This window comes from Microtus oregoni, unplaced genomic scaffold, assembly GCF_018167655.1.
Source record: "Microtus oregoni isolate MIOR12 unplaced genomic scaffold, Mior012 000054F_ref0000373, whole genome shotgun sequence".
NCBI classification, from domain to species: Eukaryota; Metazoa; Chordata; class Mammalia; order Rodentia; family Cricetidae; genus Microtus; species Microtus oregoni.
Window position 1 is genome coordinate 12272544 of NW_024543830.1, and position 13023 is coordinate 12285566.

At 45.9% G+C, this 13023-nt stretch overlaps 2 protein-coding genes across 3 annotated transcripts in view; both read right to left on the bottom strand.

The window, feature by feature from the left end:
* The window catches only part of Mov10 (Mov10 RISC complex RNA helicase), a 22011-nt gene extending 17162 nt beyond the window's left edge, over positions 1–4849 (bottom strand). The window contains exons 1-2 of one of the 2 annotated variants that reach the window (XM_041638173.1): positions 4809–4849; positions 4490–4672 (exon numbers count right to left, since the gene is read on the bottom strand). In XM_041638173.1, the coding sequence (XP_041494107.1) occupies positions 4490–4626 (137 nt within the window). In that variant the 5' untranslated portion in view covers positions 4627–4672; positions 4809–4849. Of the gene's footprint in view, positions 1–4489; positions 4708–4808 lie in introns of both variants that reach the window. The other variant, XM_041638174.1, reaches the window with a different exon arrangement.
* A 5282-nt stretch (positions 4850–10131) lies between these two features.
* Capza1 (capping actin protein of muscle Z-line subunit alpha 1) overlaps positions 10132–13023 on the bottom strand; it is a 46524-nt gene continuing 43632 nt past the window's right edge. Inside the window, exons 9-10 of the mRNA XM_041638123.1 lie at positions 12601–12663; positions 10132–12306 (exon numbers count right to left, since the gene is read on the bottom strand). Coding sequence (XP_041494057.1) covers positions 12166–12306; positions 12601–12663 — 204 coding nt within the window. The 3' untranslated portion in view covers positions 10132–12165. The remainder of the gene's footprint in view (positions 12307–12600; positions 12664–13023) is intronic.

Consider the following 13023-nt stretch of genomic DNA (forward strand, 5'->3'; position numbering starts at 1 on the left):
AAAGCATGAAGTGCTCTTAAACCCTGAGCCATTGCTCCAGCGCCTATTTTTGATTAACATTTTATTTATTTTTTGAGAACTTCAAACATATCGTATGTTTTGATCATATTCACCTTCCATCCCACCTCCAACTCCCTGAATGTTTTATCCTCACAGAAGTCCTCAGCTAGGGGTGGGGCCTTGTGAACTCCTTCCCCGTCCGTGCTGAAATTCTCTGGTGACCAGAGCCACTGTGAGTTCAAGGTCTCGTCAAGTCCCGTGGCGACAGCTCTTCACACAGCAGCCCCTCTTTCTGCTCTCACGCTTTCCTCACCCTTCTTCTAAGATGACCCCTGAACGTTGGGTAGAAGGTGCTTTTGAATTTTGGGGTTTTGTTGTTGTTTTCTGAGACAGGGTTTCTCTGTATAACCACCCTAGCAGTCCTGGAACTAGCTCTGTAGACCAGGCTGACCTAGCTCTCAGAGATCCGCCTGCCTCTGCCTCCCGAGTGCTGGGATTAAAGGTGTGCAGCACCATCACCCAGCAATTTTGACTTTTCTGAGACATTGTATTATATAGCCCAGGATGACTTCAAACTTGCTATATGCCAAGGGCCCCCTACCCGTCAAATGCTGGTATTACAGGCATGTGCCGCTAGGCAAGGCTCTCGGTCTTTTATTTTGAAGGCTTTCATCTATATTATCTATAATCCCAGGAGCACTGAGGCAGTTGAGTCAGGAGGAATGTCCAAGGCTGAGACAAAACAATAGTCCCAAAGTTGAGGTCAAACACAGTGAGATTTTGGACAGCCTAGCAGGATCCTGCTTCACTGCCCTCTCCCACCAAAAAAAGGTTGATAACAAAACAGCTGGAGTAAGTAGCTCAATTGGAGAGCACTTACCTGCCCTATGCAAGGTCCTGGGTTTCATCCCCAAGTACCAAGAAAAAAAAAAAGTAAGACTAACAAAGCAAATCTAACTACTTCCATTACCTCCTGTGGGCTCCAGCTCCCGCCTCTTGTTCACTTAATATAAAGTCACCTCCTTGGGAAGCAGCTATTCCTCCTAGTGGGAGGTCCCCAGAACTCCTAGGAAGGCTGACTTGCTATGTTCAGGCAAGCCCATTCTCTTGGTCAACTGGAATCCAACTGGTCTCTGCAAGCATTTTCTGGGCATCTACTACATACAAACGCTATGTTGAGGACTGAGAGCTGAGACACAGAAGTAAAGGCAGGGGACTTGTAAGCGTGCTGGGGAAGGCAGCGTGGAGCTCTAATGAGAAGCAGTGCAATCCGGTTGTGAACAGACTATGGGCAGTGTGGAAAGAGTAAGCTGTGAGACTCTAGAGGAAGAAGCCATTAATCTCAGTCTGCTTTTTTTTTTTTTTTTTTGGTTTTTCGAGACAGGGTTTCTCTGTGGCTTTGGAGCCTGTCCTAGAACTAGCTCTGTAGACCAGGCTGGTCTCGAACTCACAGAGATCCACCTGCAAGAACACATAGCAGGGCTGACGAGATGGCTGAAGGGGGAGTGGTGCTTTGCCATCAAATCCGATGACCCAAGTTCAATCCACACACACGTACTCACTGGATAGGAGGGGCTGGGGATGGAATTCAATTGGTAGTGGAGTGTTTGCCTAGCTCACACAAAGCCCTCCGAGGTAGACTCTCCAATACTGGAGAAGGGAAAGCAGCTCAGAGCCATCAAGGTCAGCTTGGGGTACAGAAGACCCTATTAAAAAGGGGTGGGGGAGCCGGGCGGTGGTGGTGCACGCCTTTAATCCCAGCACTCGGGAGGCAGAGGCAGGTGGATCTCTGTGAGTTCGAGGCCAGCCTGGTCTACAAGAGCTAGTTCCAGGACAGGCTCCAAAGCTACAGAGAAACCCTGTCTCGAAAAACTAAAAAAAAAAAAAAAAAAAAAGGGGGGTCGGGGATACACAGAAAGCTTAGCCTCTGTCCACATAGAACTCCCCACCAGCTGGGAGAAAGGGGCATTCAATAAAACCCACCCCAACTTCTGCTTTCTCGAGTGACTTGGGGAACATACTACGCACCATGAGCGTCTCTAAAATACCCAAGTCAAACATTCCTGTTTTGTTGAGTAGGTCTCATGACAGGATATAAACCCACATTCTGGGGCTTTCTTCCTCCTCTGCCGCACTAAATCTTTCCTTCAAGGCCAAGGTCAGTCTCCCAGTTTTATTTGGGTGAAACACAAGGGCATACAGTAAAAATTACCTTAGGGCTACAGATGCCGTTCAGTGGTGGAGGGTTTGCTTGCCTAGCAAATGCAAGGCCCTGGGTTCAATCTCCAGCACTGCAAAATAAATTGGAAAAAAAAATAGGAGCAAACCCCAGCTATGGTGGGGGGCGTGCCTATAGTTCTAGCACACAAGAGGTGGAGAAAGGAGAAATCAGAAAGTCAAGATCAGCCTTGGCTACCTAGTAATTTAGAGTCTAGCCTGGGGTACATGAAATTCTGTCTCAAAAGCCAAACAGGGGATTGGAGAGATGGTGACTAGAGTTAGAGTCTCAAGCACCAGTGGTGAATAGCTCATAACTACATATACATACATATGTATGTATATATATCTCCAGCTCCAGGGAATCTGATGCCCTCTTTAGGCCTTGTGGGCACTGGAATACATATAGTATGTACATGCACACATAAAGTAAAAAAAAAAAATCTTAAAACAAAACACCAAACCCCAACAACAAAAGATTTAAAATCTAACACATTATAGCAGCCAGAAATGGCACTTTAAGTCAAATCTGCTATTTCAGGATTTGGGAACCTGAGGCGGGAGAAGTTCAAAAGTTTGAGGCTAGTCTAGGCAGTAATAAACTTGACTAAAATAAACAGATCAATCCCTCTATCTATTGCACATAGTTTTTTGGGTTTTTTTTTTTTTTTTTTTTGGTATGCAACTCACCATAGTTGCCTTCTGCCAGGAACTGAAAAGTTTATCAGTTTTGGAGTTGACAAAGACTGCTGGGTTAAACTTAAAGTCCGAGCCTTCTTGACTGGGCCTTGAATTTGGCTCCCTCCACCCTTGGCTTTAGGTCTCTCCATCTCAGTTGTACTAAGAAGTCTAAGTTAGTTTAGTGAGAAACTCCCCTGCTCTGGAGACCCGATCAACTCTCTCATCCTCGACTGCCTATAGCAAGGATTGCTCTTGGTGTGCAATGTTTTCATTCAGTAAACAAGGCACTGACGTCTCCAACTGCTACTGCTACGGCTCCCTAGCAATCCGGTGTGTTTGGAGTTATGCTCTCTCTCCCCTCCTGCCAGAGTACCTGACTTGTGTTCAGAGCCCCCCCCCCCCCCCCTTCCCGGGCTTAACAGGCATGGGTGAACACACATGGGCGGGGGTTGACTATCCCCTGGCAAGGGTTCTTTCCTTCCAACGTTGTCCTTACTGTCTCTATCACCACCACTTTACCCTGTCGTACAGTACAGGGTACACTACAGACTACACGCTGTATGCCTATCATAGCCTTCGATGTTCACTGCAGTGTTCATCTGTGTGTTCCCACAGTGCCCAGCAGAATGTGGAGCATAAAACAGGTCAGCATCGTCTCTTCACCTCTTTTTCAGAAGCTGCTCAACCCTCTTAATACTCCTTTCAAGACATATGTTCATTAGTAACTAATATTCTGGTAGACAGAGACAATCCCTATGTTCTCCCTAGCCTCAAGCCACGCTGCCATTACTAATTCCGTCTAAGACTTGCCCCCAAACACAGCAGCCATATCTCACCCATACAGGCATTTTAGGTAGTTGCAACTCAAAGTCTCTCAAAAATCTGTTAAGTCCCAATCCCATTTCCCTATTTATTAGTGCAACTCTTTATACCCATCCCAGTTAAATTGCTTCTTCGTCTTCCATCCAAGGCAGCAGCCTGTTGATAGAGGTGTTTCGAAGCACGCGTCTATGGTTTGACAGAAGTCTCTTTGATTTTTCACTTGGGTGGTAACAGGAAAAGGAAACCAAATATCTCAGCCATGGGGAAAAGGGGCCTCCAGGAGGCTGTCCCTGGCCCTGGGTCTCCATGGAGAAGCCACAGGTGCTAATGGAGGTTTGACTGCCTACGCAGTTTGTGCTTTTTCTCCCTGAAGCTCCCGGAGAGTCTCCCGCCTACCCTGGGCCTCTTCAGCTCTCCCGTAGCGTGGACCGTGGGGGCAGTGGCCCCTCAACGAGGGGGCGGGGATCCATCCCCGCTTAGCCCGCGCCTGCAGCGCCTTCCCTGTGGGGCTCCCCTCCCCCACCACTGAGCCCCGGTTGCTGCGAGCCACGCGTGGGCACCGACCCCTCCCCGCCCGGCCGGGCTGTGCAGAGCGGGAGGGCTCGGGGTGGCGCTGGCTGGGCGTGGGCAGGCGCGGAAGGAGGTCTGCCAGCACCGGACCGGCCCTATCGGCCCGGGGCTGCATCCCTGTGCACCCGCGGCGGGAAGGTGGCCCCACCGCCCCGGCGCTGGCCCGGAGCCTTGGGGCCCGTGGTGGGCCGGTCCGTACCTGGGCTTGAAGTCGCGGTTGTAAATCGCCCGCAGCCGCTCGCGATCTGTCTCCAGGTCCAGTCCCCGTTCGGCCAGGAAACTCTCGAACCTCTGGCCAACCTCCCGGAGCTTTCGGCAGCTGAACTTGCTGGGCATCGCGGCGGCGGCTGCGGCCCAGGCAGGAGGGTCCGTGGAAATGAAACTGAAAGTCGCCGCCGCGATTTAGAGTTGGCTGCTCTGGGGTGAGGGTGCAAAGGGGAAAAGCCCCCTACCTCTGACGTCTGCTCCTGCCAGCTACAGCCTCCCCGCCAGCCACCCCTCCTCCGTCCTTCTCCTACCTGAGCCTTCCTTTTGGGCTCTTCGTCCTATCCCCTCCCCCTCTTCGCATTAACTCTTTCCTAAGGAGTCTGACCCCTCCCTCAGGGCCCTCCCCTTACCCCAAGCTCCCTCCCCTGGCTGGTAGCCAGGCTCCGAACGCGGCTATCGCCTGGGGCCCCCTAAACAGCCGGGAGGACCTTGGAGTCTCAACTAGGGCTACTCCCACGCCCACTCTCCAGAGCCTCGGGACTTAGTGAAGAGCACCAGAGCAAAGGGCAGGGCCCCGGACACGGGTCGGCTGCAGCTGGACTGGGGCCGCTCGTCCAGCACCTCCCCCAGACTGCCAGGGCCATAAGCCAGTGAGGAAGCGAGCGGCACGCCCCCTCCCCCATTTCCCTGCTCTGGCTTTCCGACACAGAGAGGAAGGCTGGAGTCAAAGTTGAGGGGTGAAGGGCGAGCAAGTGTCTCTCTAGATAAAGGTGTGTGCGTGTGGGAGAAAAGGACAAGAGCTGCTGTCAAGAACTAGTCCTTACTTTTCCGGGCCACACAGGCTTCAATATTTCAAGGCTGGAGATTCATGCCCTTGAGCCATGTATTTGGGCTCCTAATTGCACTTCGGTTAGTGTTACTCTTTGCTACTTGTTAGCGGTAAATCAGTGTTGTTCAGTCGTCAAAATATAATTAGCACCCCGAGAGCAAGGTACAGTTATGTTTGGCAAAAAAATGATTAACAGCGGCTGCATTAGAAAAAAGAAATAAGACCAATGTGTTTAGACAAACTAAAGGGGGTGGGGCTACCATAACAACAAATACAAAACAAGCCTCTGCACCTATTTATCCCGGAAATGAAATAGATAGCAAGAAAGATTGAATGTACCAGAGTTCCAGACGTACCAAAGCTTCTGCTGTTCTCCAAAGTGGTTCCCCACAGCAGGCCACACAGTCTAACCTACAGGAGGGAATGTCCCAAACAGGGTCAAGCTCCTGCTGGGTTAACTCTGTACCTCCCGGACAACCACCAAGAAGGCCAGGAAAAACAGGCCTTAGCAACAGGAAGTGCCATGTGAGCAAGAATCAAGGCTACAGGGGTGGGGAAATGGAGCAAGGGAAAATTTCACGTCCTAGAAATCGATTATGTGAACTAGAGAAAAAACCAGGAGAGTAGCCAGACAATGCCACTGTCACACCTCCCCTGTCCCTTTTTACTTAGGAAGCCCCAGAGGAAGAAAGATAACAGACTCCTAAAAATTGTTGCTAGTTGAGGGGGGAGGGGGCATGGTGGCCCAAGCCTGTAAGCCTACTTCTTGGGAGGCTAACACAGGGCAGCTATGAATTTTCACAACTTTGGGCTACATGGGAGGATGCCCTCAAAAACAAAATCCAAAATTGCAGTTTTAGGCATATAGAAATTGTTTAGGAAAAAAGCTGCCTGGCTATTTTCTTACAATAGCTTAAGTAGTTAGGAACTCCAATTCATCCAAGGTTCCACCTGATAACCAGAATCCCATGACATCATTTACTCAAGATAACCAGACCCTGGCTCCAGAGAGATAGTTCAGCGGTTAAGAGCACTGGCTGCTTTTCTAGAGGTACTAAGTTCAATTCCTAGCAACCATATGGTGGCTCACAACCATCTCATAATGAGATCTGGTGCCCTCTTCTGGCCTGCAGAACACTGTATACATAATATATAATAAATAAATAAACAAATCTTTTTAAAAAAGGTAACATGACGGAGTAAGCAGATACCCCGATTCCTAACTAAGCCATTTCTCTACCAACAGTCTTAAAACTGTGCTCATCACATTACCAAGTCTGACCAGCCAATTTGGCTACCCGAGGATCTCAGCCCTTTCTCTGCTCAGGCCCATCTCCTGAACACAGGTAGTTGTCTATGTAAAAACGCGGGTAAGCATTCGATGGGGAGTGCCTCTGGTTTGGATGGGGCCACTCTACACGTGTCTGGAAGGCTCTGCTTTGAAAGTTGCTGTTTTCATGGGCACAGTCCTAGATGTCTGGAATGGCTCGTCCGCACCCACCGAAAATCAGCTCAGCAATTTCTGGAAGCTTTCATTGCGTCTCAGCTTCCTAGTTGGAAGGTTGATTGCACAGAGTCAGACCCACAACAGCAGCAGGCTGGAAGTTAATGTTAGGGATCCGTAAGTGGAATAAAGTCACAGCTTCTCAGGGCAGCTTTGTATTTTCTTAACTTTTTTTTTTTTGTAGATCAGACTGGCCTTGAACTCAGAGATTCTGCCTGCCTCAGTTGAGACTAAAGACTTGCGCCACCATTGTTAGCTGTTTGCTTAATACTCAGTTCTTTAGGTTCTAGAAATCATCATTTGAATAGTCTCTAACCTTTGTGTTCAAATTATACTCCCCAAGGCTACTGGAAACCTGTCTGAAACTAAAGTACTGAAATTGATTAGTCTACCACATACCAAGGGAAAGGCCATACCAGATGCAGTTGGTCTTCATAAGAGCATAGGTTTGCAAGTTTAAAGGGAATCCACAGAGCAGCAGGAAAGAGGTGTCTGTGTCCATGTCCCCAGCTGAGGCAAAGCACTGTGACACTGCCTCCTTGCTTTAGCCCTCATAAACAGTGATCTATTTAATGTCATGGCTTTTGCTCTTCTGTGCTTTTTTTCACGATTTTACTGCTTAAAAATGGCTCCCATGGGTAACGTTGAAATGTGGTTTAATATTCTTAAGCACTGAAAGCTTTATAGAGAATGTTGTTACATAGCTTCATTCATCTCAACTATGACAGGATTGTTAAGTTAGATTGTCTCAAAAGAAACAAGACAGTTTCATTGACTAATTCAACATTCACAGTGACTTTATACCAACAGCATTGCCTTGAATGGTGAGAGGTGATCATTTTTATGCATAACTCCTCCATCCACCCCCCAGGACCGGGGCGACAGTGATGTCATGCTCTAGTACCACCAGTCTCAGAATGCTTTTTGATACCTTGGATTTGAAGAGGCATGCAACTGGTCTTTTTTTTTTTTTTTTTTTTGGTTTGTCGAGACAGGGTTTCTCTGCAGCTTTGGTGCCTGTCCCGGAACTAGCTCTTGTAAAACAGGCTGGCCTCGAACTCCCAGAGATCCTCCTGCCTTTTTTTTTTTTTTTGTGCAACTGGTACTTGTCCTCGGAAGGGATATGCTATTATATACACCATATGTTTAAAGGAGAATTTAACAACAGCTACCGTCCAGTTTTATTCTGTATTTACTAATCTTTTCTTTCTTTGCTTTTCAATAGGTGGACTGTTGAGAAACAAGAAGCTGGTCATGGACATCAGGTCTACTAGATAATTTAATACAGAACTCTAAACTAGGCCTGGGCTTGGTGATATAAACACAAGACTGAAGCAGATGTCAAGCTGAAGGCAGCCTGGGCTACACAGCAAGACCGTCTCTTACAAACACAACACAAGGCCCCATCTGTAAATTATAAGATGGCACTCAGATGTATAAATCTGGAGAGAATATGTCAAGTGTTCCATGAATAAATAAGTCTAGCACCAAAATTTCAGAAACAAGGCGCTAGGATCGGGCACTGATGAGAGGGACAACCAGAGGTTTGGATGACAAAGAAACAGTGTTCAACAGTGTACCTGGAGCCAAACACGAGAGGTTTCGCAGAAAACCTGTCCTGTCTACAACAGCACAGGCTGATTTCTACAGCACAATAAAATGAAGCAACAACCCTGTTGGAAGTCAGGTTTACTGAGGACCTGGCAAGGTGTTGACTTCCTCTTGCTTATCAAGTAACAGAACTGTTAAGCATAAAAACCAGAGTACAACTTTTGGAAGTTGGCTCTTTTCTTCAATCATGTGGGTCCTGGGAACAAACTCAGGCCATGCACTCGAGGGCAGGGACGACTTGCTGAACCAAGGTGGTAACCTTGCCAACTCCCAAACCCTGTTTTCTAAGTCTTCCTGGAATAAGGAAATCAGTGTAAAGAACTTGGGAAGGCTAATGGGGGGCAACACGTTAAAGTCAGGAATATCTTAATGTGCCGGGCGATGGAGGCGCACGCCTTTAATCCCAGCACTTGGGAGGCAGAGGCAGGCGGATCTCTGTGAGTTCGAGGCCAGCCTGGTCTACAGAGCTAGTTCCAGGACAGGAACCAAAGCCACAGAGAAACCCTGTCTCGAAAAACCAAAAAAAAAAAAAAAACTATCTTAATGTTTACAAGAATAGAGCACAGTTAAATGCCCCCCAAGGAAGGGATCTCAGTTGGTGCAGGAATATAAAAGCGGAATAAGCCAAGATAAAAATCAGTAGCTAAGACAGACTTGGAAAAGAAAACATTTAAGGTGAAGCCAATGTAAAAGAGTACTCAGGCTTAAGCTGCGGGAATCCTTCTAATCTTACCTCCTGCCTAGTGACTGCAATCATATTCAGGCCCTGGTCTTTCATAACCAGATTCTTTTTGACATTGATGGAAGTCCCAAACAAAATCTTTGAGTCACTGGTAGCTTTTGGGTGGAGAGTGGTAAAACTTAGACTTTTTTTTTATTTTTCGAGACAGTGTTTCTCCGTGGCTTTTGGTTCCTGTCCTGGAACTAGCTCTGTAGACCAGGCTGGCCTCGAACTCACAGAGATCCGCCTGCCTCTGCCTCCTGAGTGCTGGGATTAAAGGTGTGCGCCACCACCGCCCGGCCGACTTTTGTTTTTTTAATACAACTCCTAGCATTTATTTTCATTTGTGCTTTTTTTCTTTCTTTTTTTTTTGGACAGGGTCTTTCTGTGTAGTTCTGGCTGCCCTGGGACTCAGAAATCTGCCTGTCTCTGCATCCCGAATGCTGGGATCAAAGGTATGTATCACCACGCCCAGACTCCCTATGAGCTATTTTTAAAAAATATGTTTGTGTGTATGCACATGTGTGCGATTGCCCAGAAGCCAGAAAAGGGTGTTGGAGCCCCTAGAACTGGAGTTACAAGTAGCTGAGTGCTGGAAACAGGACTTGGGTCTTCTGCAGGTCAGCACTGTAACAGCTGAGTCATCTCTCTGCAAACCCTCCATTCTCCACCCCCACCTTTTTTTTCTTGGAAATGGCCTTGTCCTGTCGTTTAGACTGACCTGAAACTCACTGTGTAGCCCTGTCTGGCTTCAGCCTCCCAGCAGTCCTTCTGTCTCAGTCTCAGAGACTTTACTCACACCTAAAAAGGAGCTGCTCTTTACAAGTCTTTGCGTATCTACTGAGTCCATAGTAGTTGGAAATAGGACACATTTTAAGAAGCCCTGAAGATTCTCAACAAATTAATTGATTATAGTTGAATATCTTACTTTGAGAACAAAGGCTGATAGGACAGAAAGGACAAACACAATTTTAGAATAAAACAGGTGTATTTCTATTGGACTACCTGATACAGAAGATAGTGTGGCATGGATGGATAGTATCAATGACAAATAATACAAATATATTTTATTTGAAATAAACAAAAATGCTTACACAGCTTTCATCCGCAAACAAACTCCTGCTTGACTGTATTACTAAGCAAAAAACAAAGCTGAAGCAAACACCCTTCTGTTTTGACTTATGTTTGGAGACAGGTAGGAAGACACTACTTGGTTTTTTAAAAAATTGACCTTCCCCTAAGGCCTGGTCATAGAAATGTAAACAATGTAAATGAGTCCACCATTACCAGTTGTCATAGGTCACATCACATTACCTGTGTGCTCTGAGATCACACATGCATACCTCCAACATACCTGGGAAGATAGCTATATCACAGTTACAGGATGATGGAGAAAGAGTAATTTGGAATGAGTTTTATATCTCGTTTAGTAGGAGAAAGCACTAGCATTCTCTGAAATCCAGGTGATGGCAGACAGACACTGCCTAGGAGTTCACTTTGACTTTGGTTCCTTCCAGCTTTGTGGGTAACATAGCCGTTTGATCCTCTGCTTACAGAACAAGCCTGCCAGAGAGCATTGAAACACAGCTACCCATTATCTCTTCAGCACCTGTGGTTTTCAAGTTTTATACTCTACTACATCCACAGTATGTCACCAGTTCTTGAATATTAAACAGAAATACAAATGGGCAAAACTCTTCTAAAAAAGCTGACGTCTGTTGAGGCATTCCTGCAGGTATTGCCACTGACAGGAAAGTGGACCAAGGAGAGACAGAATGAAAACTTGGTGCAGCCAGACTTGGTCACAGGATCAAGACTTCTACAATCTGATCCTGTGTTTTAATTTTTTTCACACATTTAAAGATAATAGAACTTTGGGAAAAAAAAGTCTCCACATGACAATTCTCAAAACAAAGCTTCAGGGCTAGCTACATCAAAATTCCCTTGCCAAATAGTAAAGCACCTGTGTCTTTACAATAAGAATGAGTTTTATTGACTGACAAACATAGGGCTGAGGCCTAGAAAGGAAGGATATGTAATAGACATAAATTCTATTCACTGAGAGATAAGCCCAGGACTAGGGCCTAAACAATGCTCAGAATATTGTGTGTGGGAAGGGGTGGGGCTTCAGTTGGAGGTTGGCCTCTAACAGAATAGCAAAGGATCACCAGGTTGTTTGATCCTGTCATTCCATCATTCCAGATGATCAGGCATTTCTTTCCATTAAAGAAAATAGGCCCATGTGATTGACTGACAATCCTGGTTTCCCCCAATGCATTCTCTAAACTGCACTTCCTGCAGACATCTATGGCTACAATGGAAGTATATGGGAGGAGACGAGAGAATGAAAATAAACGTTCATGTGCAGGGGATGTGGTTCAAGTCTTTGGATTTAAAAATAAGTTCCCAGAGAAGCTGCTGCCATGGAATATTCAAGAAACTTCCTTTGCCTCCCAACATGGACCCAAAAAGCCCCAATCCAAATGTATGAAAACTATAATTGTGAGATGCTATAAACAATCAAAGCAGTCAGACAGAGGAGTGTGTGTCCACTTAGTTACAGTTCATAACATAGCCTCTTTAGCAACTGGTGGATCAGGAAAAGCCACTGAAGCACTGGAATTGCTTTAAAGCATGGGGTAAAAAGTACTGACCAAATACTCTGTAAAAACCAGCAACAGGACATCATGGCTAGGAAATTTTCTAAACAGTAAAATGACTTCAGGATAGATCTCTTTGACATTAAATGTAGCAGAATTAAAAAAAAAGATTTACAAGTAGATATAGTGATAACAGAAAATTACAAGGCAGAGAACACACACACACAAAAGAATCAAGACAGTGCTGTAGGCTCAACAGTATTCCATGAGGCTAGAAGATCTGTTAACTTTGTTAACTAGCAAAATATCACTCTTGTTTGTTTATAAATCACTTATTGATCATATGACCACACCATGTTGAATCCTTTTCTTTCTTTGTACTGGAGACTCCTACAGTTGGCCTTTAAGCATTTTGCATTTCTTTGCCAATCTTGTAACTGAGTATCTTGTTCCAGTCGATTTTGGTGCGGGTAACTGGAAGCTGCCGGCGCAAGGCCTTGAACGTGGTGTCTGACATTGTCTGATAGTTTTCACTAATTGCTGTCTGCAATAGATAATTGATGATGAGTTGTTTGTAAACAGGAAGGTAATCAGACAAAGGGCATGCTAGAAAGGACACAGGACAACATGTATGTTGAGCTCCACTTCAATCTTAAAAGCAAACCAAACTCATCTGTAGTCCTGGTACATGGCTACAGTCTCATAATTGTAAGCAGAATGACAAACTGCAGGGTCTGTAGTCTCACACTTAGCAGTGCCCAACAGTGCAAGTTCTTACGCTAAGGATATAAAGGATTGAACAAAACCACAGAAAAAAAACACTTCCAAATCTTCTTACCTGATACTCATTTTCTGCACTCTCTATGATTTTAATAAACTCCTTGGCAGTTTGGACTTCATTCTAATGAAATAAAAGAGGGGAATAATATTTTCTAAAAATGGGTAAGCAATGAAAAGACTCAGAAAAGCCCACCCCATGAACTGACACTTGTACAATGATCCTAGCTTATTCAGTGCTCATGTGCACATTCTCTCTTCTTAATCCTAAGACAACACTGTGAAGTGGATATGCTATTATCAGCATGTTCATTTGGCAGATGACAAAACAGAACCTTAAGTGACCTGACCAAAATTAGACAGCTTATGAATAATAAGGAAAGGACCTAGGGCCTGGTGGCTCAGCAAGAAAAGACGCTTGTCCTCAAGTCTGACAACCAGAGTCCAACAACTAGAGCCTTCACAGTGGTGGAAAACTCTGACT